Source organism: Ascidiella aspersa, chromosome 2 (genome assembly GCF_963924565.1).
Source record: "Ascidiella aspersa chromosome 2, kaAscAspe10.2, whole genome shotgun sequence".
NCBI lineage: Eukaryota > Metazoa > Chordata > Ascidiacea > Phlebobranchia > Ascidiidae > Ascidiella > Ascidiella aspersa.
The window spans coordinates 17556934-17584276 of record NC_139448.1 but is presented as its reverse complement, the minus strand read 5'-3'; the positions used below and the strand labels follow the sequence as shown (position 1 = coordinate 17584276).

At 35.9% G+C, this 27343-nt stretch overlaps 4 protein-coding genes across 7 annotated transcripts; 2 read left to right on the top strand and 2 right to left on the bottom strand.

Moving 5' to 3' along the window:
* The first annotated feature begins 53 nt into the window (after positions 1-53).
* Positions 54-5324, top strand: LOC146164109 (succinyl-CoA:3-ketoacid coenzyme A transferase 1, mitochondrial-like). Its single transcript, XM_083382849.1, has 10 exons — positions 54-209; positions 1040-1233; positions 1341-1458; positions 1526-1693; positions 1772-1915; positions 2092-2223; positions 2560-2772; positions 3672-3869; positions 4280-4450; positions 4518-5324. The coding sequence occupies exons 1-10, from the start codon at positions 153-155 to the stop codon at positions 4653-4655; spliced, it is 1533 nt and encodes a 510-aa protein (XP_083238975.1). The 5' UTR covers positions 54-152; the 3' UTR covers positions 4656-5324.
* On the bottom strand, positions 4610-8195 carry LOC146164108 (mediator of RNA polymerase II transcription subunit 27-like). 2 transcript variants are annotated; one of them, XM_083382851.1, is made up of 7 exons: positions 7799-8195; positions 7259-7452; positions 6247-6379; positions 6031-6176; positions 5709-5868; positions 5454-5621; positions 4610-5391 (listed from the first exon to the last, which is right to left on the bottom strand). In XM_083382851.1, exons 1-7 carry the CDS (start codon positions 7817-7819, stop codon positions 5257-5259), a joined length of 957 nt encoding a protein of 318 aa, XP_083238977.1. In that variant the 5' UTR covers positions 7820-8195; the 3' UTR covers positions 4610-5256. The 2 variants fall into 2 exon arrangements, with proteins under 2 accessions (XP_083238977.1, XP_083238976.1); XM_083382850.1 differs by lacking the exon at positions 7799-8195 and adding an exon at positions 7513-7611 and having other exon boundaries at positions 4611-5391.
* A 2462-nt stretch (positions 8196-10657) lies between these two features.
* LOC146164107 (DNA repair endonuclease XPF-like) lies at positions 10658-20372 on the top strand. Of its 3 annotated transcripts, XM_083381225.1 has the most exons (18): positions 10658-10860; positions 10934-11052; positions 11341-11515; positions 11641-11859; positions 11944-12057; positions 12121-12313; positions 12375-12486; positions 12544-12674; positions 12787-12936; positions 13298-13577; positions 14924-15110; positions 15549-15664; positions 15779-15896; positions 16826-16999; positions 17373-17524; positions 18562-18655; positions 19534-19674; positions 20146-20372. In XM_083381225.1, the coding sequence occupies exons 1-18, from the start codon at positions 10780-10782 to the stop codon at positions 20287-20289; spliced, it is 2700 nt and encodes an 899-aa protein (XP_083237351.1). In that variant the 5' UTR covers positions 10658-10779; the 3' UTR covers positions 20290-20372. The 3 variants fall into 3 exon arrangements, with proteins under 3 accessions (XP_083237351.1, XP_083237352.1, XP_083237353.1); XM_083381226.1 differs by lacking the exon at positions 10934-11052; XM_083381227.1 differs by lacking the exons at positions 10658-10860; positions 10934-11052 and having other exon boundaries at positions 11416-11535.
* On the bottom strand, positions 18982-22987 carry LOC146164106 (uncharacterized). The gene is made up of 4 exons (XM_083381228.1): positions 22338-22987; positions 21918-22090; positions 21554-21752; positions 18982-21078 (listed from the first exon to the last, which is right to left on the bottom strand). Exons 1-4 carry the CDS (start codon positions 22513-22515, stop codon positions 20972-20974), a joined length of 657 nt encoding a protein of 218 aa, XP_083237354.1. The 5' UTR covers positions 22516-22987; the 3' UTR covers positions 18982-20971.
* Between the last annotated feature and the right edge of the window lie 4356 nt (positions 22988-27343).

Sequence of the window (27343 nt, the reverse complement as noted above, 5' to 3'; positions counted from 1 at the left end):
CACCCTTTTATGTCCGACATGATTCGTCCAAACTTTTCAACCGTAACGTGTAAATCAGCTGGGTATTGTTTACATCTGCTGTTTTGCCCATATAACTTTTCATTATTCGCTTGTCAGTTTACCTCGCTAAAAGTACAACAATCATAATAAAGATGCCTTTAAATCGCATCGGACGATTTCTACTCAACCCGAAAGGTTTTAATCCGAAGGTTGGTAATGTAATCTTACTGAAGGCCAGACAAGTCTGTAAAGTATGGCGAAATGGCAATCTCGCGGGTTAACTACCTATAAAATCGCGGTGGCCTGATGCACCTAAGGTCAAAAGTGCACCCGCTGGTGAAACGCATTAAAAAATCATGAACGTATTAGATTTTTTGGGGCACTGTAGGTTTGGTTTATTAAAAAAATCTTGATTACATTGGCCATACTTTTAACAGTTGGCAGTGGTGTTTGTGATATCCTTCCGAGATACAGTACCATAAAGTACAGCACCTCAAACAATATTATACATGTATTTTCGGTAATTTATTTTAATAATATTGCTTCTAAACCTATTAACCCCAACACAAAAGACGAAACAGTTTTACTGTACAACCTAGTGCAGACCTGTATAATACTCTGCCAGCCACTTATTTTCAAAACAGTACACGTTATTCAGTGAACGATCCATATCATAATGTCCAAGTTAAATCATTGGGAAAAAATAAGTGAAGTTAATCTAAGATCGATTTAAGTGCACTTAAAAGCTATACACGACTTTTTACCCACATCATCAGTAATGTTTTTTTTTTAATTTTTACTGAAAAAAAAATTTACTTTTAGAAAATCTAATTCAACATACATACCACACATACCAGCTTATCAAAACAATACTATTTCTTTTAAAACTAAAATATAATTTTATTAATGTGGGTTAATTTTGGCCCTTCTGTTATGATGTGCTCCGTTATATGAAATAGTTGCCCAACCTTGCTCTGAAAGTGCTTAATGCTAGTCCAAAAATTCAATAGTCAAATTTCAAGTTTGATTCTTTCTCCAGGTTTGCTGTTTTTCAACAACTTCTTTGCGGAAGGTGAAATTTTACAATGACATGGACAGTGCTGTCGCTGATATTACTGATGGATCCAAACTTTTGGTTGGAGGGTTTGGTCTGTGTGGAATTCCAGAAAATCTTATTAATGCCTTGCTACGAAAGAAAAGCAAAAACCTGACAGTTGTTAGCAACAATGCTGGGTTGGTGCATCACATCAAAATAACGATATTGTGTTAATAACACTTAATTTTTAGGAATTTTTAAATGCAATTGATATGATATGTTTGAATGTTGTTTTCATATTTAGTGTGGATGACTTTGGTCTGGGTTTGCTTTTAAAACAACAACAAATTAAACGTATGATTTCATCGTATGTTGGTGAAAATGCAGAGTTTGAAAGACAATATTTATCGGGTGAACTTGAGGTATGTTAGGCAAGTATTACAAGTAACATATTTATAAGAAATTTATTAAAGTGACTTGTTTATTCAGGTTGAATTAACACCCCAAGGAACATTGGCAGAACGTATTAGAGCTGGTGGAGCTGGTATTCCTGCTTTCTTTACACCAACAGGTTATGGTACTTTAATTCATTTAGGAGGTGCACCAATAAAATATGATAACAAGGGAGAAATCGAACAAAAAAGTGAAAAAAGAGAGGTATCATGTCCACTTTTTTAAATTTTTAGTTTATTATTCAAAAAAAAATTATTCTGTTGTTGTTTAAAATTATTTTAGGCTCGAAGCTTTGATGGTCAAAACTTTGTTATGGAAAGGTCTATTACTGGTGACTTTGGATTAATTAAAGCTTGGAAGGCTGATAAAGCCGGAAATTTGATATTTAGAATGACAACACAAAATTTCAATGCTCCAATGTGCAAGGTATATAGGTTTTGCAATGTAACAGAGCATTAATTTTTTCATTCACTTTCAGTAAAAACTATTTAAATTGCCAATTTTTTTCTAGTTTCTCTTAATGTGTGTATATAGACTATAACCTGCATTTTTATACCTGCTAACCATGTCTATAACTATCCAGTTTAACATATTTGGTTCAGGCTGCTCGGACAACTATTGTGGAGGTGGAAGAAATTGTTGAGAATGGTGAAATACCTGCAGAACATGTTCATGTACCTGGTGTATATGTACAACGAGTTGTCAAGGGAGAGTCATACGAAAAACGAATTGAGGTACACTGAATGGCAATAATATAAATATATGTGGTTACTGTTAAGCGAATTCAGGAAATAAATCCTGAAAATTGTAAATGCTACTAAACCAGCACCAAGGCCAACATTAGCTACAGGTGTAACAGATTTATTGTGTTAAATGTACATTCAAGTGAGGGTTTGACTATCAACAACAGGTATTTTCAGGTTTTAGTCTTTTTAGTCCCATTCAGCTTCTTATGTCATCTAGGCTATTAATACCTAAAGAATGCACTATTGTATGATTGTTTAGCCACAAATGATTTTTTAATAGTATACATAGACCGTTTAAAATTCAAATCAAGTTTTGAATTACAGAGACTTACTCACTTCAAGCCAAAAGAGAGTTCTACAGTATCCACATCGAGTCCAGCTGCTCTGATGAGGGAAAGAATTGTTCGAAGAGCAGCTCTTGAATTCAAAGATGGTATGTACGCAAATCTTGGCATCGGAATGCCAATGCTTGCCAGCAATTTTATTCCAGAAGGCATGAATGTCACTTTGCAGAGTGAAAATGGAGTAATGGGCTTGGTGAGAACTATAGTAAAATCACTTTTCTATGTTTTATTGCATGAAAGACTAGTCATAGGATTGGTAGAGCTTACTCAAATTAATATATATACCAATTTGTGTTTTTTGTCAAAAACAGAGTAACTTTTTTAAACTAAACAGGATTTAAATCTCTAATTAAGGTAAGAAGTATTCTGTTTCTAAATAAAAATACCTAATAGTTTGATTTTTCTTTAATTATTTACTGCCAATTAAGTAAAAACAGATTTATATTAATGTTAACAATCGTAAAAAAAGAACACACCTCAACAATCAAAGTGTTTTGGTTTATGTAGAACATTTTAACACAGATAACTGTTTGGGGATGTGACATTTGTCTAAAATCAACATGCCAGCTTTTATTACCCATTCTTTTTTTAAGTTTGGCTCATGTCACTTCGAACTGTAACTTACAGTAAAGATCAACAATGAGACAAAAAGTGTGATTTTTGACCAAAATTTATGTATAAAAATAGATCAGCAAGTTCTATCTTATGCTTAGCATTAACAAAGTTCAACTGTCGAGTACTAGAGCTAGGCCCGCCCACATAGAATCTACAGATTAGATAAGAATATTGTTTTGCGCGACTGCACAAATTTTAAGAACTGTGTTTCAAAATGAACATTAGAGAAGTCCAATGGTATAATATGCAGTAGGCTTATTTTGTGTAAAATTGGTATACTTTTCGCTGCGACCCCTCGTTTGGGAAGCCCTGGATTAGACAACATCTGGTTGAATCAGGAACTGCAGCAATACCAAGGCTGTATGTAATTTTCTGTTAAAACACTTACAACAGTTTATGCAAAACAAAAAAGTGACCCATTCTTCGGTAAAAACATTTACCATTGTTGTTGGTACATTGGTAACATTTTACTTGCAGGGTCCGTTTCCTAATGTAGGAAAAGAGGATGCAGACCTTATCAATGCAGGAAAGGAAACAGTGACAGTGGTCCCTGGTGCATCATACTTCTCAAGTGACAACAGCTTTGCAATGATCAGAGGCGGTCACATTGACCTAACTGTGCTTGGTGCCATGCAAGTGTCACAATATGGGGATTTGGCTAACTGGATGATACCAGTAAGATGCAACTAATATAAAAAATGATGTTGCTTTTATACAATCTCCTTAAAAATGTTTCTTTAATTTTGATTTACTACCACTTTTACTATAATGTATTTATAAGAATATAGGATATATTGGGATTGAGGAACATGTTGTCGTTTTTACACTAGTTCACAGAATAAAACATATCGCTTTACAAATTTATCTGATTCTAAAACATTTTTTAACAAAAAAAATTCCGCTAATGACACCTTAAGTAATACTATTAGTTTAGTAGTTGTTATTACAAAGGTAAAAATACTTAAAACATGATTTTAATTCAAAGTACAAATCAAGCATAAGTCAAAAACTTCCATGTCATTGAGGTTGACAAATAGTTTTTAGGTCAGAGAATAAAATCTTAAATGCTATGTTTGTTATTTCAGGGTAAAATAGTAAAGGGCATGGGTGGTGCAATGGACCTGGTAGGAAGTGCGCGTACCAAAGTTGTTGTAACCATGGAGCATGTTGCCAAAGGAGGAAAGCATAAAATTCTAAGTGAATGCAACCTACCTTTGACAGGAAAGCAATGCGTTAACACAATAATCACTGACAAGGTACGTTAGTTTTTTCAAACAGATCCTATAACTACCAAGATTATAAACTGATTTTTTTTCTTGCCAGTGTGTGTTTGATGTTGACAAATCCAAGGGCCTCATACTGATCGAAATTGCTGAAGGTCTGACTGTCGATGATATTAAGGAAGCTACTGGGTGCCCATTTCAAGTTTCATCTAATATTAAAACTATGAAACAAATCTAGTTTCCCTCCAGGGTTATTTTATAGTCCATCATGACAGAAGAGAATGTTGTCGCTTAAAATCACACACAACGAAACAAGAACATCATGTAAACATATTTTAATTTGTATCGTGAACATAGATATGAAATGCAGCAGTTTCACCGAATAAATGGTTATTGGTTATGCATTGAAAAACTGCTATTCTAATTATTATTTAGGTTAACTTACAATCCACCAAATTATACCTGTGTTAGCTTTTAATACCAACCCATTTGGATAGCTCGTATAACACTGACTGTTTTGAATTTATTGCCAAACATTAAGAATCTTTGTTTGTAATTATTTACAATCACCTCACTATGTAGTTTTTCAGACATGTGATACAAGTTTGTGAGCCATATACACAGTAACAGCAACCTGTATTGATTTATTATCGCTTTACCTACAAAATCGCATCATGCCTTACTTTGACTTTTTTACTAGCAATTTAAGTAAATAAATTGAATGATTTACAATGGCTGGTATTTTTCAACCCAAAAACAGCATTAAAAACTCAACCAGACCAGATTCCTCTCAATACTCTCGGAATGCATACTTTTAACTCTTTCAAGCCAGAAAGTTTTTAGGGTCTACAAGAGTCATGGCAAGGTACTGGTGTCCTGAAATCTCTCCACAGTGGTGGGAGTCCATTGTCCAAATGCTTACCGCAAACAGAACAGGGGTCAGAAAACAAGTTCTTGTAGCTTGCAAGCCAATACTGAAAAAAGGATATATTATTTTAAGGTTAAATTTATTGTTAGTTTTTTTAACATATTATACCAGTAGATATTTAAGGTGAAACTCTGGTGGTGAGGTTTGATGTGTGCTGTATTGCAAAACTGCCGACATAGCGTGATCAGTAATCCTTCTTATACATTCATACTGAGAGTCATCAAACAGATCTACTGTGTTGTTTTCAAGCAAAATATGCTCATCTAAGCCCTTTACCTACACATAAAGGTTATGTTGACAGCAAAAGTTTAGGCTACCACATAAAGACATAGCACATATTTTAGGTAAATTCATGACTAGTACCAAAACTTTCTCGATCATGAGACTGCGAAGCATTATGATGACAACAAACACTCTGCCAACTGTTACTTGCACCACTCTTGTGTCGCCAGACGATTGTAGTATCTTCATGTTTGTGTCTGTCAACTGGCGACGCAAGTTATTCAGTGTGCCATCAACATGCCTAAATGTTAGGTTGGCAAGATTAATCAACATGAAATATTGTTCAACAGTTTATTTCAAAACAGACTAAGTATTTAACTATACTATAATACCAAATATATTAGATTATTTGTCGGTAAACATAATTCAAACTATTGGATGAAATTATTTTAAACCAACTTACTGGCTTGGTAAGATGTTGAACTTGGGCGGAACAGCCCTTCTACGTTTAGCAAATACTGCCCCAGATTGTGGCTGTGACCTTTTGATTGGATTATTAGCCATGACACCCACAGCTATTTGAGCATACTCATGCATTTTATTGCTCCACTAAAAACAAAGTCATGTCAACCTTCATAAAAAGATTTTACCAACTGAGGCATTTTTAAAAGTATTTTACCTGGTAAGTTAGCACGGCATCCCTGTATGTACAATTTTTATCAGCAATTGAATCCAAACAAAGGGGTCCTGATGGACCCAACGTCTGTATGTCTGACATGGAAGTCATGTTGTTACAACATTTTTCCACTTCACTGTAATATAAAGATTAGTATCTTACTATTGATGGACTAAACTTAATAGCTAAAACTAGTGTCATTCTTTCCAAAGCCAAAATTTGAAGAAGAATTAAAACAACCATTCTGTCAAAAACTTGAAAAAAAAGGAAAACGAATGCAATTTTTGAGGAGAACACACAGTTGAGGGAAGGGTATGAATTGAATAGGGACACATGCCTGGCATTGGCTGTTTTAGTGTTGATGTTGGGTGCCCTAGATCAGTGCTCTTCAACCTTGTTTGGTTTAGTAAACCCCTAAAGTTGTTTTGACGAACTCATGCACCCTATTTACTTAAAAGGTAAACTGAGGTAAAAAGTGATATGAAAAATTATTATGCATACCAATATCATCAAGTGAATTAAACCGAGCGGACCTGTCAAAGTTTTACACACTGTCGGTGAGAGTTAGATTATAGCTGCAAGCTTCTTGCAAGTACTACTGCATGTAATAAAACAGCATTTAAAAAAATTTAGAAGTCTAATAAAGTCAAACTTAACTTAAGAATATTATTGGTTCAATAAACGTTTGTGATGCACCCTTGTATATCTTTACGTAATGTTGCACCCCATGCATATTTGCACACTGGTTGAAGAGCACTGCCTTGGCGCCATAGGAGAGTTTGTGATCAAGTTAGAGTTGTGGTTTGGGGCTAACTAAAAGGTTGTACAGGTCTTATTTTGAGAGGTTTAGGACTTAATCTGATTTAGACATTATTATAAATATTATGTATTAGTCCTATTTTGGTCTTATTCCGAACTGTGTTTTATTCTGACTTTGATGTTGTTTTAATTTCAATCTTACCAAGCTCCCAAACAACAACTATGTTAAAACAAGCTAGTGGAAGTTATTTTTTACTTAAAATCTTTGTTGACTGCTTCCAAATATTCTTGAAATCGCTGAAGAAACTTTTTCCCGTCCTTTCCTACACTAACAGAACTATCTGACTCTTCGCTCTTGCCATCTTCCTCCTCATCGGGTTTTACTCCTTCACAGAGTAGATTGAAAACATTGGTGACAGTTGAACGAAGCTGTTGGGTTCCTGTTATAGCCTGTAATTGTGAGCACATGTGTTAAAACCATATAGAGAAGCTAGTTTTGTGTATGCTTACCTGTGAAAGAAAATTAAGGTTCATCTTTGCCTGTGCCATAATAGGAAATTGGTTGACCACAAGTTAAACAGTGCAAAGCAATACTAAACAAAGCCTGATAAAACAAGTAAGAATTTTTCATCACTCAATGATTTGATTGTGATATGTCCTGTACATTTGGTCACTGTTGCAAACAAATCATTTATACATGACCTACAATTTTTGCAGTTTATAGTTCTGTCCAACATAAAAAATTATCGTGCCAAAACATACACATGCACTATTCCATAAAAGTAAGACAGCGTACCTGAAAAGATATAAATTCCATTTTCGTTCTAAAAAAATCCAGTTTTGGGATTTTAGTTTACAAAAATAAAAATCTTGTAAAAATGTGTGAAATAGGCACCGTTGCTTCAATAACATTGGTCAACACACATTTTGGTACATAGAAAGTTCAAACAGGTTTTGGGTTATTTCGATGACGCTCGATCCAAAAATAACCTTTTTTTACAAATTTGGTCTGCTCCAAAAATCTACTAAAAATGTGTACATATTAACTTTGGTTTCTCTTTTGCTACAAGATTACAGTCTGCACTAAATAACTTGTGTGGGTAAAATGAATTCTAAAGTAAGGCAGGGGAGCCAGAGCTGGAACCCGGAGTTGAGCATTTTGCTGCAGCAAAAGTCATTTAAAAAAATCGTTGAGCTAAAGCAATGAAGTTTTTATCTGCTTAACCTTAAAAAAATTATAAATTACTTAAATGAAAACTACTAAAGAGTTTAGTGTGGCAAACTTAACGCAATTTATCCTGTGCTGAAGAACTTAAGAAACTTCCCCTTTGTTATTGGATATATTTTTGGTGCTCCAGAGCTGGAGCCAATGCTATTTTACTGTAGCTCCTCAGCCCTTGTTTTAAATTTCAGAGTGTTTTTTAATACCTTATTATTACTAAAGTAAAGGGATGCTACAATTGCATTTATACATAAATTTGCAGTTTCTCTTTCCGAATAAGGAATGCAACCTGTCTGGGAAACATTTTCAATATGCAAGTAACTGATATTCTCGCTTACATGTGTTAGCAGATGTTAAAGTTAGCATTTTTTCTACTTACAACTTGAAAATATCAATATCTTTAAAATATCAATACAAGAAACAGATGTTATATTTAGATTCAGTGGCATTTAATCGTCAAGAAAACGTTAAAATATGTTGGCACTTTAACAAGTTTTTTTTTATTATTGTAATAAACTGATACTATGCTCTCCCACAAACACATAAAAATACCTTTGCTTGTGTCCAAGTAAAAAGTTAATTAGTTGTACACATATGGCCTATTTGTATCGATAGTAGGTTATCGGCTCTAAAACAAGTATAATTTTGTCATCTTTTTTTTGAGGCTTGTTAAATAACCAAGAGGAATGGGCCCAAACACCTTGCTGTTGTTCAGAAGAGTACTTTTTCAAACTGATTTTTGTCTAAAAATAAACAGGCTCCAATCCCTTTGCATTTTCTTTGACATACAATTTAATTCATGTGAATTCTCCTTGATTGGAGCAGCAATAGAATAAATGATTGTTTTGTTAGGGATTTAGCATTTCGTAAGCACGTTTGTTTTTAAAAACTTTGTTTTCTACCAACCAACGGAATAAATATCTCTATTTAACACCTTAATTGTGTTACTGTTGGTTAGCAGTGGTGGGATTCAGATGGTTCGCACCGCTTCTATAGAACCGTCTCTCGAAATTTTATGAGATCAGCGAAACGGTAAGCAATATGGTTACTGTCAATGGATGTTTACTTCTTATTCATACATTGATTTTTGAGATCCAAGTAGCTCACATGTTTTTTTTTAAATTGGCAATGGTCAAGGTCGCCCGTAACAATCATACATTGTGTTAATTTGTATAATTGGAGTGATTTTTCTCTTGAGGATGTTTGTCTGAAAATTTAAATGTTGCGTCAGAAGTACAAGTCATGAGTAGGGCGATTATTTTTTGACATCAAAATTTTGTCAAAATTTACACGTTAGGTCAAAATTATTTCAAGTCAAAATCGATTAAAAATGCACATAAACCGTTTAAAAATTTGAATAAACCCTAGCCAGCTTTTTGAAACTATCGTTCAGTTAAAATGTTAGCAAGAAAATTTAGTTTTGAGTTATATTTAACGACATTTTAACAGTATTATGTCTTCATTGGAGCAATATGCGGCACAAGAGAACTTGCATGCAGTATTAACCACCCAGGCCCAGTTTAACGCATTAGGCTCATCTAGAACTTCGTTTTTGCATTATAGTTGTTATTTCTGATTTGGTCAAATGTTTCGAACAGTATTTGCTGTCTTTTTCGCTTGTGATTTGCAATTATCCCACTTCCTATTTTGATAATTAGATCTTTGTTAATATTTTTATTTTTTTTTTAAATGTTGCATGCCTATTTCAACTGTTTACACAACATTTTTCTAAAATAACCAGTGTAATGTTTGTTTGTCTTTTTTAAATGACGAAAATACCAATAAGCATTTTCATCAGTTTTGCATAAACTCGAAAAAACATCTGATTTGTGTTCAACCGGTATAGTCAGCAAAGCATCTAAAACGTGTGAATGACCACGCCAAGACTCTAATGCAGTAGTTCAAACGACAATAGGTTGTTCAAATCAATTTATTTCTAATCTGTCAAAAAAATATTTTTTTAGGTCAAAATTTCTAATTTTTAGGTTAAAATTTCTAATTTCATAGGTCACAAAATAATCGCCCTAGTCATGAGACGACTGCTGCTTTTAGTGTGGCTGTTAGCAGTGATGGAATTCAGTGGTTAGCAGTTCGCAACATTCGCAGGAACCTGGGGTTGCATCCTGTTCTTGCAACTACTCTAATTATTTCCCGGAAAATATGACTTTTTGTAACAGAACCGGCTGAAATATACGACTTTTGTGATAGAATCGGCTTACAAAAAATTTGAATCCCACCACTGGGTGTACCATAAAACAAAGATTGCTATTAAAAGAACTAACAAGCGAATCGATAAATGCGGATAATTAATATCTAATTTGTTTTGTTTTTAAAAATAATGCCGCAATTTTAAAGCGTGGGAAGATGCTTAGTGAAGCATAACAAATACAAGTCATGTTAGCAATTATGACTCGGCGCAATCAACTTGGCGTTTAAATCTCTTTGGCGCAATTCAACATTAACCGTGACCAGTAAAAAACTGGTTAAACTTAATTTCACCAAACAGGCAGTGACCCACCGTCGAGCACTTGACGCTGGTTTTACTTCCGTTCAACATGGAGTCCTCATTACTGGAATACGAGAACCAACTGTTTCTCGACATGTTTCAAGAAAATGGCCTACTTGTTTTGTGTGAGGTAAATTTACGTTGTTATTCTATTTTGTATAAAATTAAAACAACCTAACTAGGCAATTTATGTTATTTTTTAGGGTCTTGGCTTGGAACGAATATGTTTGAACTTTTTAAGACTTTATTGTGATCTGAATGAGCTTGTGTTTGTTTTAAATTCGGACCAAATGCAGCAAGAATACTATAAAGAAAAACTTGAGTAAATTTTTAATTAAAATTAATTACTAGCTCAATTGGATAGTTTTAGTTTGAGATGTTGGCTTAAAAACTATGTAGTTTGAAAGCGAATTGGTTGACATAAAAAAAAAACTTGTTAGATTGTAAGTAATATTATTCAAAGTATATACTTCTAACAAAATTTATATCAAGCAAACTGTTTTGCATATAAACATTGCAGTTCTTAACCCTGTTTTACTAAACTTTAGTTTATTAAAAAATTAAAACTAAAGTCAAAATATTTGGTTAAATGACTATTGCATATATATAGAGCCTTAAACATCAAGCAGCTCCCCACTGTCTTAACATCAGAATTTAATGCACAACAACGCAAAAAGATGTATAGCCAAGGTGGAGTATTCTTTGCTTCCTCCCGCATTCTTGTCATGGATTTATTAGTTGATCGCATACCCGTTCATTTGATTTCTGGTATTCTTGTTCTTAAGGTATATAAATGATTACCACGGTATGTATATAAGTATAATAATGTTCTAAATCTAATGTAATCACATTTATATTTGTTTGTAAAGCTAAAGGGAAGAATTGATCAATTAATAATATTTTAATTTAGGCCCATAAAATGGCAGACACGAGCATGGAACCTTTCATAATGAGACTTTATCGCCAAAAGAATAAGGAAGGCTTTATCAAGGCCTTCACAGACAATCCAATTTTACTAACTGGAGAATATGGGAAATTGGAAAAAATTATGAAAAATCTGTTTGTAGGAAAAGTATTCCTATGGCCACGCTTTCATTCCAGTGTTATAGCATGCTTAGACAAACACAAGGTAAAAACCTTTAAAATGTACTTTTTATTAATATTAATTTTTTATTGTTTATTAAATGTACATAATTATTTTGGTTTATTAAAGCCAGAAGCCATAGAAATAGGTGTTGAGTTGACACCATCAATGAGAAAGATTCAAACTTGTTTGCTGGAAATAGTGTCTGCTTGTTTAAAAGAATTGAAAGCCAGCAATCCTGGGGTAAACAATTATTTTATTCTTTTTTTGTTTGTTATAATTTCAAATGCATTCCTGTATCTTTAGCTTGATACAGATAACTTCACTGTTGAAAACAGTCTTGGGAAGTCATTTGATAGAAGTGTCCGAAATCAACTTGATCCAATCTGGAATGAATTAGGCTCAAAAACAAAGCACCTTGTTGCAGATCTGCGAACATTGAGATTACTGCTTCAAGCATTGTCACAATATGACTGTGCAACCTTTCTCAGCATGCTTGGTACTTCTTGTTGTAAAATATTTCAGTTTACTTTAATCAGTTAATACTGGCTGTACTTAAGAGGGGTCAAGTGGAACCAGAAAAGCATTTGGGCAAAATCCAGGATGGATCTTTCTTGATGCTGCTGATAAATTGTTTCATCAAGCAAGATTCCGAGTATTTGGGGAGAAAGTGTAAGGCTTTTTATTTTTATGTTTTTTTCACAAATATAAATACCATTGTATTTTAAGGACCAAACAAGCAAATAAAAGCACAGACACTGATAAGGAGCTAAAACTTGAAGTTTCACCAAAATGGAACATTTTGTTGGAGATTTTAGATGAAATCAGGGAAGCCAACAAGCAAACGTCAAGCACAAAATGTATTAAAAATACCTTATACAAACTCAATAACTATAAAATATATATAGAAATGGTATGATATATTAAAAGTATACATTTAATATAAATTGTTTTAATATTTTTTTGGTATAGTGGGTGAAGGAAAAGTATTAATCTGTGCAAGTGATATGCGAGGATGTTACATTTTAAGAGATTTTCTTACTGAAGGAAGTAGAACAGCATTAATAAAAATATACAATCGGGTGTTTAAAAAGAATATTTCTCTTCCACTTGCTGAAAAAGGTAAATAGTGCAATAATCAGTAGTGTTGTAAACAGACATTTTGAAATAACTAAAATCCAAGTTAAGTCATCTGCAAAAAACTATAAAATGTTAAATTATAAATATTGTTAACTTGATTCTGAGCAATATTTTGATTAGCAAACTACGAAAATGTAAATAAGACTTAAGTCATTGGCTTTACAACACTGTTAGTAAGCCTATGCTAAATATTTTTTGAACTAATTTTATGTATTCATTTTCTAATGTCCTAATCTGCTGTCAAAGCATTTTTTTGAATTTTAATAAAAATTGATTGGCACTGAAGTTAGGAATGAGTATATTACACTATATTACTACAATTTTGTTTTTTCTTTACACCCAGCCAAGGATGTGAACAAAAACACGCTTACTCTAACTCAAATGGTGTCTGGGTTCAAAGATGGAAAAGTAACTGCAGCCATGTCATCTCACAAATCACAGCATAAAAACAATGACACAGTTAGCTTTACTGCATGTCTGCAAAGTTCCGCTTCTAATGAGGAAGTTGAAGATAAGGTGAAAATGATGAAAGTGTTGAGTTGCCCTGAAACATACTTGCATTCTCTGCACAGCAACCCAGACCCATACAGTTTATCAAGGACACTGGAAGTTATTGCACCAAGGTAAACACGGATTAATCATTTATTTTGTTTTATTTTCTTCAATGATAAATAAAATGTCACTTAAGAATAATACTTTCATTAGTTCCATCAAGATATTTTTGCCATTCTTAGATTACTTGAAATTGCTTTTGTTAAGATATATATTATTTTTATTAAAGGGTGTATCTTTATGGTATCCAACACCACCGGCAGTTTCCGCCTGTCGATCATCACTGTTTATCAATAAAATTCCAAGTTTAAAAACTAGAGTAAAACCAGGATCAGACATTTTTAGATGAATATATATTTTGCCATCGCCAGTTCCTTTAAGTCCGGGGTAGGCAACACGTCGATCACCACATTTCACCTTGTCGATCGCGTCGAATATGTGTTACGTCATTACAGTAGCTGTCGCACACAAGCGGAACATAAAATGACCAATTGTTGTGTGGACAAACCTAATAAGAGCGTTTTTTGACGTAACAAATTAACCTACATCGCTGGCTGGGAATGCAACTACCGCTCAAAATGTGTTGTAAGTATTCTTGTGAGTTGTGACGCTTTTATCATTAACCATTCTTTTGCAATGAAACATAAGTTGGCTACACCTGCAAGTAATGTTGAAATTAATAAAAAAGTCGAAAACATATGAAAGCAGTATAGAATAAGTAAAAAGTTTAAAAACAAAATGTTGTTGAACACCTGTCTAAACCCGCCATTTCGGAGTGTTTTAAAATTAGGTTTTTAGAACTGCCGCCAATGAGTCGACTGGATTTTAGCGAAGCTAAATAGTTAAAAATAACTAATGCCACTATAGACATACAAAAATGATTTTGCCTCGCATTAGATAACCCCTTTTACGCTATGTATGCCCTATGTACTTTTCTTTATCCTTTCCATTTCGACTTGTTCTTATCGAATGTCACGTCAGATTGCGTTGTCCGCCTGCACCGCTTTGCATTGAATCACCTTTCAGAAAGCAATATTTTTCTTCTGACAGCCTGATGTTTTGTTTTTAACTTTAACTTAATCTATACGGCTTTTATACGTTTTTGACTTTTTATTAATTTTATGGTTACTTTCCTGTGTACATGTATTTTACTTTACTTATAGCAACTGACGAAGCCAGTATAGGCGAAATATATATATTCCTTTAAAATTTGTCTGATCCTGGATTACTCTGGTTTGTCAATTTCAGGTTTTATTGCTTTGTGAGAACAGGTTGATTCGTGAAGACAATACTTTATTTGTAAACATAAATACGTGCAATAGCTCAGGTTTATCAGGATTCTGTCTATGGGGATTTTAAACAAAAAATCAAACTTGATTAGGTGGCCAATGAATTGTAACAACAATGGTATTCGCAGGTATGTGGTCCTGTATGACAGCAGCATGCATTTTGTCCGTCAACTAGAGGTCTACAAGGCCTGTCACCCAGGTGTTCCCCTGCGCGTGTATTTCCTTACTTACCAGTCGTCCGCTGAGGAGCAGGTCTATCTCACTGCACTTCGTAGGGAAAAGGAAGCCTTTCACTCACTTATCCATGAAAAGTCGGTGAGTGTAGCCCATTATTTTGCTCTTTGAACCTCAACAATGGCAACAACAGAGCTATCTAAACTTATAACTTGGAAATCAGTCTCGTAGTTCATTAGTTATTTTTTTCTGTATAACTTTACTTTTGATGATGTAAAATATTTTTAACGATTTCGATAAACAAATTAGTTTGACATGTTAATGTTTACATATGGTCATATTTATGTTTGACTAATTCAAATTTTGTAAATGTCTACCTAAAGAGGTAGATCATAGTAATTAAATTGAAGTTATTTTTTCTGCTTTGATTGTGCGACGACGGTTAATAAGCTAATTCCCATTTGCATCACATCTACGAACTAACCAGTTAGAGCTAAAACGCGGGTCTCACATTCGAGTTGTTTTCGCGTTTAAGGCGAGATTGTGGTGGTTAAGTATTTTTAATTCCCTTATTTAAAGACAATGGTCGTACCGAAGGAGCGCGAGGGAAAAAGTGCTGACGACCCACAGTTCATACGCAGTGTGGCTCCCTCCTATGAAATCAAGGTCAACACGAGGGCAGCTGGCGGGCAAAGGTTTGCAGATTTGTTATTATTGTGCATCGCGTGAATGAAGTTGATAGCCTACACTTTTTAATTAGCACTAGGTCAAACAACAGTTTCAGACTCACAGTTCATTTTGCGTTGTAGCTCATCTTCAGGTGCCGACACCACGCAGACCGTGATCGTCGATATGAGAGAATTCCGGAGCGAACTACCGTCGCTTATCCACAAGAGGGGAGTAGAGATCGAGCCTGTCACACTGGAGGTTGGTCAACATATGTACTAAACCAAATGGGTTTCATAAAGCATTTTGCCTGTGCTGATATTTTAATATTTGAACTAGTTGGATAATATTATATCGAGGGTCATCTTGGTTAGTATGACGTCCCTGTCCCTGTTTAATTGTTGTACATCTTATTTAATTTAGAATTTTGGCTTTCACGGTCGCAAAATACACGTCTTTCGTGTTTGGACAGCTTTTTGTAAGTAAAATTACCTGTCATTATGTAGAAGACATTTCTACAATCTTGGTGTGTAGTTATATACGCCAACCAACAAACAATTTGAACAATGTTAAGATAAACCCTGCAGCAAGTAATTTCAAATTTAGGTAGTTTTAAGCTATGGTTATTGTGTTATAACATTTTTGCAGGAAAAATATAAGATACCCGATATTTTGGTCAAAAAAGTACCATGGTTCAAACTGATGCCGATTAGCGTCATTTATGAAAAGTAAAAGATTGCCATTAAAACGTTTAAAAGTAATACTTTCCAGGTTATTAAGCCAAAAATTATTTTGGCGTTATAAGCGTATGTCACCTTCGATTGTTAATTTATTATTTTATAAAACATTACCGTTTAAGGTAGAAAGTGCGTGGGTGGACCACAAATAATGTCTGAAACACATACCTTATTTTGGTATCGGATCTGTACCGATACTGTATTTTCGGACATTTTAAATTGGCAAGGCAACCCAATTCAGTATATGAAAAAAAGCTTACTAAGTCACTAAGTCAAATCACACTGTGCTTTTCTATAATATTTTCTATTTACAGGCAAAATTGTCAACCAATAAGTGCTAAACTGAAAGAACTGTGTAAAATTTCCCTTTTTTCTGGTGGACAATCCTTGTGTACTATTTTTAACAAAATTAAATAAAGTTCTTTTAAACGTAAACCGCCCATTATTTTTTAGATTGGTGACTACATTCTCACGCCGGAGATATGCGTGGAACGAAAGAGCATAAGCGATCTAATCGGTTCCCTCAACACTGGTCGACTGTATAGCCAGTGTGTGGCCATGACTAGATACTACAAGAAACCGCTTCTCTTAATTGAGTTTGATGCCAACAAGGCATTTTCATTTCAGGTGCGGCTGTGGCCTCAAGAAATTTATATTTTTGGTTGTAAAGTAAATAAAGTTAAACAGGCGAATGATTTGAGTATTTATACCAATTTTATCACCATAACAAACCCAATGTTTAAAAACAAGTTAAACATCGCCATACAGTTTTAAAAGGTATATATCGTCAAATTAAGAAGTTTTTCGATATGAGTTTTTACTCTAATTGATGTTTGTTTATAACTCCTAACGGACGTTGGGCAATATGTTTCCAACTTGACATTCCGTTATGACTCAACACAATATGTTTTTAACTTAACTTGCTTGTTTGATGTTTGTAACCCTTCCCAAGCAGTCAAACACTGACGCGCTTTGCGTAACTCCTTAGCCTTTGTTTCAGGCTCGCGGCACTTTGGCGGGGGCGAAGCTGACTCTGAAGGAGCTCAACCAGAAGTTGAGTCTTCTACTCCTCCACTTTCCTCAACTGCGATTAGCGTGGTGCTCTTCGCCCTCTGCCGCCGCCCAGCTCTTCCACGAGATCAAGCTCAACAGGTGCGTTCCTGCATCTGCGCTTTTGTTAGCAGGCTGAAATAATCTTGTGTGATCGAAAATAAGCTTTTCCTGGCCTATGGCGTAAACCAGGGGTGAGCAACATACGGCCAGCGGGTGAGATCCAGCCCGCCCACGCAAATCATGCTGCCCTTGACCTATTTTACAAACTGAGCACGAGGCCATTCCTCACATTTTTTTTTGCTTTGTGCAATCTTGTTTCTGCGTGGAATGTAACATGTAGTTTAGACCCGCGACTAGAAAAAGTTGCCACCCCTAACGTAAACATTGTCCAAAAGCCTTTAAACGGTGTACTTATGTCGGAAATATCCGCAAAAAATTAACGAAAAATCTACCTGTTAAAAGTTTGTTCTGTTTGTCGCGCGGATGCTTCTCCGATTCCAAACAGGACTAATGCCAAAATTTGTAGCGTTTTGTTTAAAGTACGTTTTAATTTAAAACTGAAGTTAGATTTTAGGTTGAAGTCGAATTCATTCACAACGATTTCTGAGTTACCAGTATAACGAAGCCATTTTTTTCTGACGATAACGTTCATAGGCTTGTCGCTTAAACATCGAAACAGAGCGCCAGCCTTGAGTCTCTAAGATGCGCTTGTTTGCGGCCGAACTAAGGTGTGACGTCAACGCCGTGCAGGAGAAAGACGGCCGGCGGCTGAGGTATTCGGACGCTCCCTGGCGTGCCGGTTGAAGCTTTGGATTAGCATACAACGGCGCACGTCTGTAGTGAATGCCGTCTTGGCTTACGTGCTGCAGTTGTGGAAACTTGCCGGGTTCTTTTCTCCGACAAGAATAACGCCGCGCGTCAGCGAGCGATTGCGTCGACAGCCGATAGAAACTATTTTTGCGATTGAGACGCAAATATTTTTTTCGTCCTTTTAGTGCTGTGCCTTTGTGGTTCAAACGCCTCGATAATAATACGAAAATAGGAAATAGTTTCCTGTCGAAAAATCTATACACAAACTAGAGTATTTCTTATTATTGAATTTAAGTTTGTTTATGTCTTATGTATAATTTTTATAGACAGCAGCCTGACAGCGAAACTGCGTCAGCTATCGGTGTAGAGAATGGCGAGGGCAAACAGTCTAGTGAGCAGAAATACAACTCAGGACCATATGTAAGCTTGTTTTTTAATATCATGTGTCCACCGATGACGAAGTACCTTGGTAATACCTGTTACTGATGCTTGGTAATACCTGTTACATAGCGTAATAATTTACGTGTGCCCGGTTCGTAAATTTTAATAATTTAATCAATGCCTTTTACGATACTCTGGTACCAATTTAACGACCTTACATACCGTAAATAACAATTTAGCGTGAGTTCTGGTTATTTATATCTTAGCGCTAATGTTCTGCCGCAGTAAGACTATCTGCCTGATTCTCAAAAATACCAAGAAACGTAAATACCATTATTAATTATTGACAACAAAAACGAGCTTGCGCATTACAATAAATTGCATACATTATGGACTAACAATCAACAACTATAATCAAAGACGTTTACATAACATTTTCCCTTATCATAGAATATATCTTCAAAACGGCAGCAATACATAGCGACAAATATGCTATACCAATTCCTATATCGAATTTCTATCCTTATTACTATCCTAATGATCCAACATTATCTACACAATAAACGAGTGATATCACATGCTAGTCATAACGCAGAGTGGCGAGGTAAATAGCGTGGTAACCGGCGCCTATGAAATGCACGAATGTTTAAAACCCATTGGGGTACTGAGTGTGTTAATTTAGTATTCCTTAAGTAATTACTAACGGCTAAAGATGTTGCAAGACCGCAACAATGCCTTTAAAAAAAACAATTTTTTTTACTTGTTCTTATCAACCCTATGATCTCTAAATTTAGTAAAGTATTGTACAATCAACTTAAAAACTTGAGATAGCTGACAGGCTTTGTGTCATTTTCGTCCCTACAATGCGAACCTATTTGCCATACAAGAATTAACAATATATTTTTTACTACCATCAGGATTTCCTGCTGAAATTGCCTGGAATTGACAGCAAGAACTGCCGCCGAGTTCTTCACCATGTTGGAGACTTGCGGGAGCTGTGTCAGCTTACAGAACAACAGCTTGCTAAAATACTTGACAGCAAGGTCAATGCAAACCAGGTAAAAATATGTGTTTTGGGTGAATAGCTAAAAGCTGTTTGGTTAAGCATGAATGTATGATCAATGTATTACTGCTAGCGCATGTTGTTGAGCCTATACACTAATTAAAGTTTGAAATTGCGCGCAACACACTTTGTTAACGAACAATAGGTTTCTTGAGAAAAAAGTGTTGATATAAAAGTAAACACAGTTATTAAAATAATAGGTAATCGCAAAGTCGCAAATCGGAGGTAATTAGAACTATTACAACCTATATAAGACAACATATGTAATTGGACAAAATGATAGAAACAAACTTTGTAAATCTAAATTGATTACATTACGATAGGCTAGAATAGATGTACGGAACCCTACACTCGATCGAAGTAGGTTGAGAAAACACCAGGCATCATTACTTTATGAAGGCGTATAAGGTAATAAATTCTTTAAAATAAACATGTTATGATACAAGCTATTTATCTGTTTTCACAGTTGCACGAGTTCTTGCACAAAAAGTACGAGTCAGCAGGTGAACTTCCAAAAAATAAGAACGAAACAAGCAAATTCAAAAGCAAACGTCCGTTTGGTGGAGCCAGTGGCTCAAGAAAGATCTTTCAAAAGCGTACAAAGCGCTAAGCTTTACAAAATATATAACCGTTGACCATTTCTATGCAAACTGCCACAATCAAATAAAACTATTTTACAACGTCTCAAGTGTTGGCCAGACGAACGAATTTATTTTCGTCTGCATAGGTGTCAATGTTGAGTATTCATTTTGTGTCCAACATAATGATATCGTTATATGCATAGTCTCGTTTAGGTAATTAGAAAAGTAAATAAGTTTACGTAAGGTCAAGCTTATTAAACCGATACAGCATCTTTTTAAAACTCCCCTGTTTTGACGGTTTAAACCGCAAGTCGGGTAGGTCTAAATGTGCACGCAATCGGGAGCTTAATATTATACGGAACTAAAGTTAGTAAAATGGGATTTTACAACTTAGAGGTTTGTTAAGTAAGTCCAGAAAAATGATTTCAAACGGCACATGTAAAAGGTAGTGGAGCGAAGTTTCGTCAACACTTGCCACGCGTGAAGCAATCGACGAACCACGAGGCCGTTATCCTGACCTTAAAACAGTATCGAAATCGTACATTCAGATTGCCTGTGCGCCTACATAGCAAACGATTCGGTGAAATACGGTACACGTCGGCGTGTATTTGGGTAAGCTGACACCGTTCAAAAAAGCGCTAAAAATCGCGGCACCGGGCACCGCAGCACATAATAGTTGAAGTAGGTGCTTCGATAATGTGGTTCTTATGGTCAAAACAGCGACACAGAGCCACCCCAGGTCGCGCTTCGCTCAACTCCGACCTCTTTAGCGTTGTACGTCAACATGCCAAATGTTGATCCGTAGCGAAACTTAAGGCCTGTAAATGACATAAAGCTTCTGTTAGTAACTTCTATTATTGTACGTCCAATCTACAGGTGTAGGCTCGTGAACCTTCTGGTAACTTTGCCCACTATAGGGTAGATAACAACGTAGTTTTTGTTCTTTAATAAATAACCTATAGATTCACATACATAATCCGTTCATTTCGATCAGGTGAATTGACATTATGATTTGGAAGTTGTGTACTAAGACTGTACTTTACACCCTCCCGTCCAACTTTCACAAACCATTTTTTTCTTGTACATCCGTTTTTTTGGCTGTTTTTTTTTTCAAAAGAACCGTTTACAATAAGGTGTTCGGTAAAACAATTTCAACCAGCAGGCCGCCACCAACCGGTCAATCACATGGGAGTAGTGTTATTGTAATCACTGACGCCCGGTGAAATAAAACTACTTTTCATTAAAATGATTCCTAAACAGCGGAAATAACTAACTATAGCAACCCTTGCTTACCGGGAACGTAGCCCATGTACTTGGGTAGCAGACCGGACTGTATGTGGTAAACGTTCGTGTTCTTTTGATCAAGAGCCGCGCGTCTGTAGAGATCATACATTTCAATAGTCCGCATGCCAGGTACCGGGGTGCTTAGCCAGGGGACCACCTCTGGTCGATCCATTTGGATAAGACCTTGGCGCTTCAAGGTCGTTTGACTCTAAATAAAAGCATGTTTTTAAACCTACAAAAAATGCCAACAACTTGATGTTTAAAAAGGTACATAAACATACGTCTGTTTTGCATTATCATAAACAAAACAAAATACATAACTTCGCAATACACTGCAGTTTCTTAGTAACGCACGAACAGCACTATTTCCTACCGTTTTTGGTCGTGCTAGTCGTTCTTTTGAACAGGGTGTAGTGCGCATTTTCGACGCTCTACTCAGAGGCGCTGAAAAGGCCCTCCTAGTTAGGCCCTCCTGCTCGGCGCCCACTGCAGCAACGAACTTTTTGGTTTCCTCCTCGTAGGTGGCTTGGGTCTTGTGTTGCGTGTCTGCAAAAACAAACAAACTTCATTCAAGGGCCGGAGGCTGATGCGCAGGTAAATCGACAGAAAATTTCTTAGGTGACTCATCCTCCAATGCAAGAATGTTTGGTCAACTTGGGTTAATTTATTTTTTAATTCATGAAAAAAACCTAAACACAAAACAATTCTTTTTAGGTTAGGTAGCATACCAATTTTATGGAGGCTCTTAATATTAGTTTTTAAAATAGATCTAGATAAGTCATAAAGTTCTTACCAAAGAGCTCGGTACTTGTGTAGTAGAAAGGGTGCTTGGGAATGTAGTGTCGCACGGGGGGTCGTCTTACAAGTGTACCACCTCGGGACCAAATCGGCCTTTCACTGTCTCTAAGGTGACTTGAAGGCGGTAAGTTGGCGATCACCGGGCAACTTGCTTGTTTTGTTTCGGGTGCCATGATTGTTCTTTATGCTTCTATATTTCAGTGATTTTACTGTTTTACAGGTAACCACTTACAGTGTATTGTTGCGTTTCCATACGCAATAATATGGTTACAATAGTCCTTGTGACGTTTGGTTTCATCCGCTTCCAATGTTATAATGCCGCTGTGGAGGCTGTACAGAATTGTATAGTTTACATTTGCGATTATTTTAGGCTCTTTGTGTATACAGGCTAATCCCACAGCCGTTACTGGACAAAAGCTGATCTTCAGGTGTTTCTGACAGCACCCCAAAATAAGGTTTATAAATTACACTAGTAAACCTGAGGCTGTGCTAGCCACCAATAAGCGATTCATAAGTTGCGTGTTTAATTTCTAATGTAAGGGGCTTCTGCTGAAGACATCAACCTACTATAGACAGAATACAAGTATACCTAATTATTTAAAGCGAAATTCCCCGGACATATACAGCTGTGATCCTATATTTTAACCTGACAATCTCGTTCAAATGACAAAAATTAGGCTGGTACGCGGGGCTGTTCATTTTGAGTACTTTCGAAACAATTGCTTTCAAGTGGGCTGTCGAGTCATAACGTCAACAGAGTGAAACTTCACTCCACCACGTTGGCTGAAATATGAGGTGCCAAAACGCCTGGAATTGTTGACGCAGGCGGCCAGGCGTGTCTTGTCGCTAGGAGACCGAGTTCTGCTGATTGTTCTCCGGCTAGTAACTACTCGGCCTACTATTCAGTTTTCTATTTTAGTTACATGTGTCTAGTTGTAGCGGTGTGGTAACCCAAAATATTCCTTACCGGTTTTGAAGTGCTTGGTGGCTGCCAGCAGCTATAGACACTTTGACAGCTACATCAAATTGTCACCATTCAACTGCAATGTCGGCAGACATAAACCTCAAAACTTTGTAAAAATTAAACGCATACGCGGAAAGTTGCCATAATTTGTTACTTTTTAATGTTGCCGTAGAATACAGTTAGGTGCTTATTAACGTCTAATTGGAAAGTATTTTATATTCATCCAAGGCCAAAAGCACCATAACAATTATCAAATTAATAATTCTTGCAATATATATTGTTCAGTATCTACATTAATACAAATTTCGGTGGAATTTGCTACAAAAAAGTAAATCGTGACGCCAGTTATAGCGGTTATATGAGATTTGGAGTATTTTACTATTTGGCGACACTTTTCGTTGTTGCGGCACTAATTTTAATGAAGTTTTTAAAACCGCTGTTACCGTACTTTGATGAATGTTGTATTGTATTGCCAGTTGGTTATACTTAGGTATTTGCCTTTAGAATCGAGTAGCTTAAGTATGGGTGATCGAGTATTGCTGCATCGATGAGAGGCTTTTGGTAAAATGTTTGGGATTTTCGCCTGACCCTCTTTAACGCCCACATTAATTTTCTGTGCGTTTTGCTTGAATGATATTTTTTGAGGTCTGATATTTTTTCTAGTTGTTTGCAGGGGACAATTTTAGTGCATTGTTTTGAGGTTGTTAAAATGTTGTCTCTAAAGTCTAAACAACCACTACATTACTGCATTTATATAACTAATTTTTTTCTGAGAGTTTCCAGGGTGCTTTGTATTCAATATCCAGAATTTTGCCATCTATTTAAGGTTTAAAGCTACAATATAACATTCGATATTTAACATGTTTGCACCTCCCAGTTCGAGGATTGCGATTGATTTGCTATTATTTTCTATCTGAAGTCCAAAATAAACTGTGGAATAATCTGTTTTTATTTTTCGTAAAAATACAGCTACAAAAGCTTTTTAAAATACATAGGCCTACGTCCCAAAAGGGTTAACGCGCCGGATCAGATGTTTAAGATTATGCTAGTCATACCGATTAAATTCCCAAAGTTTAGCAAAATCAATTGATTTCCGTCTTAAATTGGGATTTTTACACCTATATAACGAAATGACGTGATTGACCGTGTGAGGCCTTTTCTGCGTAGGGTTTTTTTTGTACCGTTTTGGGCCTATAAAGAAAAACGCGAGGGATTTTTTTTCATATTGACTGTGCATCCGGACATTTCTTCAAACAATTAAAGTGCACGAAATACCATATCAATTTGATCGCCTCGAAGGAATATTAACGAGCTATCAGCAAGGAGTGATGCTTTATATTCGTTATTTTCAGTTTTATTCGTTTAAACCCTTCTTTGCCAAGGGACTGAGTCAGATATTACTGTAAAAATAATGTCGGTGATAGAATATCGCTTGTCGTCCCCCATGTTAATTTTCAATCCCTTTGATAACAAAATGTTATTTGTTATTCTGCTTGGTGGTCTAGAGTAGCCACATTTTATCCAGTTTATAAATTTATCCCCAAACAAACGCATTTAAGGCAGAATAAATAAAATCCCAATTAACTGTATCTAACGCATAAGTCCAGGAACCGTCCCCAATTTTATAAAAATCTGTCGAACCCCGGTAAATTATTTCTAACCATTGTGCAAACATATTTTAAGCAAACTTATTTTCGTCCTTTGACATAGGCTATTCGGTCATTTTTAGTTGTGACCCGTTCACTTTAGGGAGGTTTGTGCTCGCCAGGTAAGATCGATTTGTGACTCTACGCATTTCATATTGCGTCTTAAGTCTTAAAAAACGTGATAACTCTGTTAATATTTATTTTTTATCTGTAGATATGCGGTCACTGGTCACCATGTTTAAGACGGTGGATCGATTTTTTTCCAGCATGACGTTTTCTAAAATTGGAAAAATATTTTGTGTTTTCTCTTCCTTCTCGCCTGTCTTTAATTATCGTCCCCATAGTTGCCGTCAGAATCAGAAGCTTTGATAATATGTGCAAGCAAACTGTCAAAAAAACTGAGTTTAAATGTTGATATCATTTACCTCCCGCCTGGTCAGCTATCTGTTCAGTTTTACAATACGCTAGATTTTTGGAAAATTAAATGGCTATCCCTTGCCACAATTTGTACCACTAGACCAAATATTTTTTCTTTCCATTCCATCTCGAGTACAATTTTTTTTATCTGGAGTACAATTTACACAACCTTTTGCACGTTAAGCACCAACAGCGCTTCTAGCGGGTAAATGAAATAAAATAGTTGCTACCGGTGCTGGAACTTACCTTATTATTCAAAAGTTCAACGTTATCCATTAAAGCAGGGCTCATCAAAATATAATATTTGCCAACCGTGGTGTCGGAAATTTAAATCGAATGTCGATAACTCTAAGTTCAAGTGCATAGTCTTAAGGCCGCTTCATTTTTTTAATATTAATGTCAGTGAGAGCATTAGGAATGTTTATCACTATTAACCTCGCCGGGGCTGTAATCAAAACCGTTTCTCATGCGCTAAGTTTGCCTTTTGCAATCCAGGCAGTGAAATTGTCTATACGGGACTTGCTGAACAACTTTTTCATTTAGCTTGATGTGTTCAAGGTCTAGCATTTATTACTGCTTTAAAAATTTGCGTCACTTCGTACCACACAGCTAAAGCTTTCCGTCGAGTCACGTGTGGTTTGTCAAGAACGGCGTTGCCACAAGGCGCTATTTGGAAAAACATTAGAGCTCATAATAATATCCTTTAGCCAGCTTATTACAGATAAATGAGTGATCTTGCGGTGAGAAGACATTTACATCGCGCTACTGGCAAACATGCATTTATCTTGTGGAGTATGCAGCATCAAGGCCAACAGTTCACCAATCACAAAACATGGCCTCAATAATTTTCTCGTTTTAACGAGAAAGTTGTACGTCCGCTGCCACCAATTTGCTGAGGTTCTATAGCCTCAGGGCTGTTCTGTCGATTGCTGGTTGAGAAGCTTTGAAATTAGCCCTGTCTTGGAACTCATAAAAATACTGTAACCGATCATTTTTCACTGACCAGTTACGCGAAGGCGGTTGCTATGGAGTTTTAAAGACAAGAGAAAAAATTTCAACTGCAAATTTAGTCCTATAGAAATAAAACAGCTATCGAAATGACGGCCACTGCTCAAATTGCAGTTTTTTTCATGACATAGAGTGAATTGTAGAACACGATACACGGCACACGGGTATTCTTCAAATAAAAAAAAAGCTAGAAACAATTTCGTTTCTTTCAGAAAGGTTTTCTTAACTTCTAATCGACAAAGATAAATAATCAGAATTTGATTGGCGAGATGCGTTAGAACAAATGGCGTTTATTGTGAATCTATTTCCGCCACAACAACTAAGCACGACGTTTTGCCAAAGGGAGTAAAATGTAACTACTTACAGTAGACGCCAAATCTTGTGCTTTAGTTTAAGCCAGCGCTTCTCCCCCGGCGCACTGGTGCGCCATGGAAGGCTGCTAGGTGCGTCGCGAGCAAAAGGAAAAAATAATTTAACATATAAAACATGTATTTATACGCTTCTGTTAGGCTTAGCTCATTGATTCCACAGTACTTTTAAGTAGAAAACACAATAAGACCTACAAAGCAACAGCATCTAAGTCAGACAATCTATAAAATCATAGTACTACTAAGACTACCGACATAATAACGCCAAATTCGCAGTAGGCTAATGACCACGGCAGAGTATAATCTAAAATGGACTAGATAAGACCTAAAAACGTCGAATTAAGCCCAAAATTAAACGTAATTGGATTTAACTGGACAAAATTACGCCCAGAAGTGTAGCGAAAAGGGATGATTGGCGGACACCTGTTTGGTATTGGCAGTTTGCTATCGACATTTGGTCGCCGCTGTTTTGGCCCCGGATTTTCTGCCTCTGTTTGGGATTATGGGCGGTAGTTGGTGGTGTTAGCAATTGGGTTAGGGTTGAAAATATTCTGGCAGTTATTGATAGTTATGGATGGTGTTTTGGGTTAGATAAAAG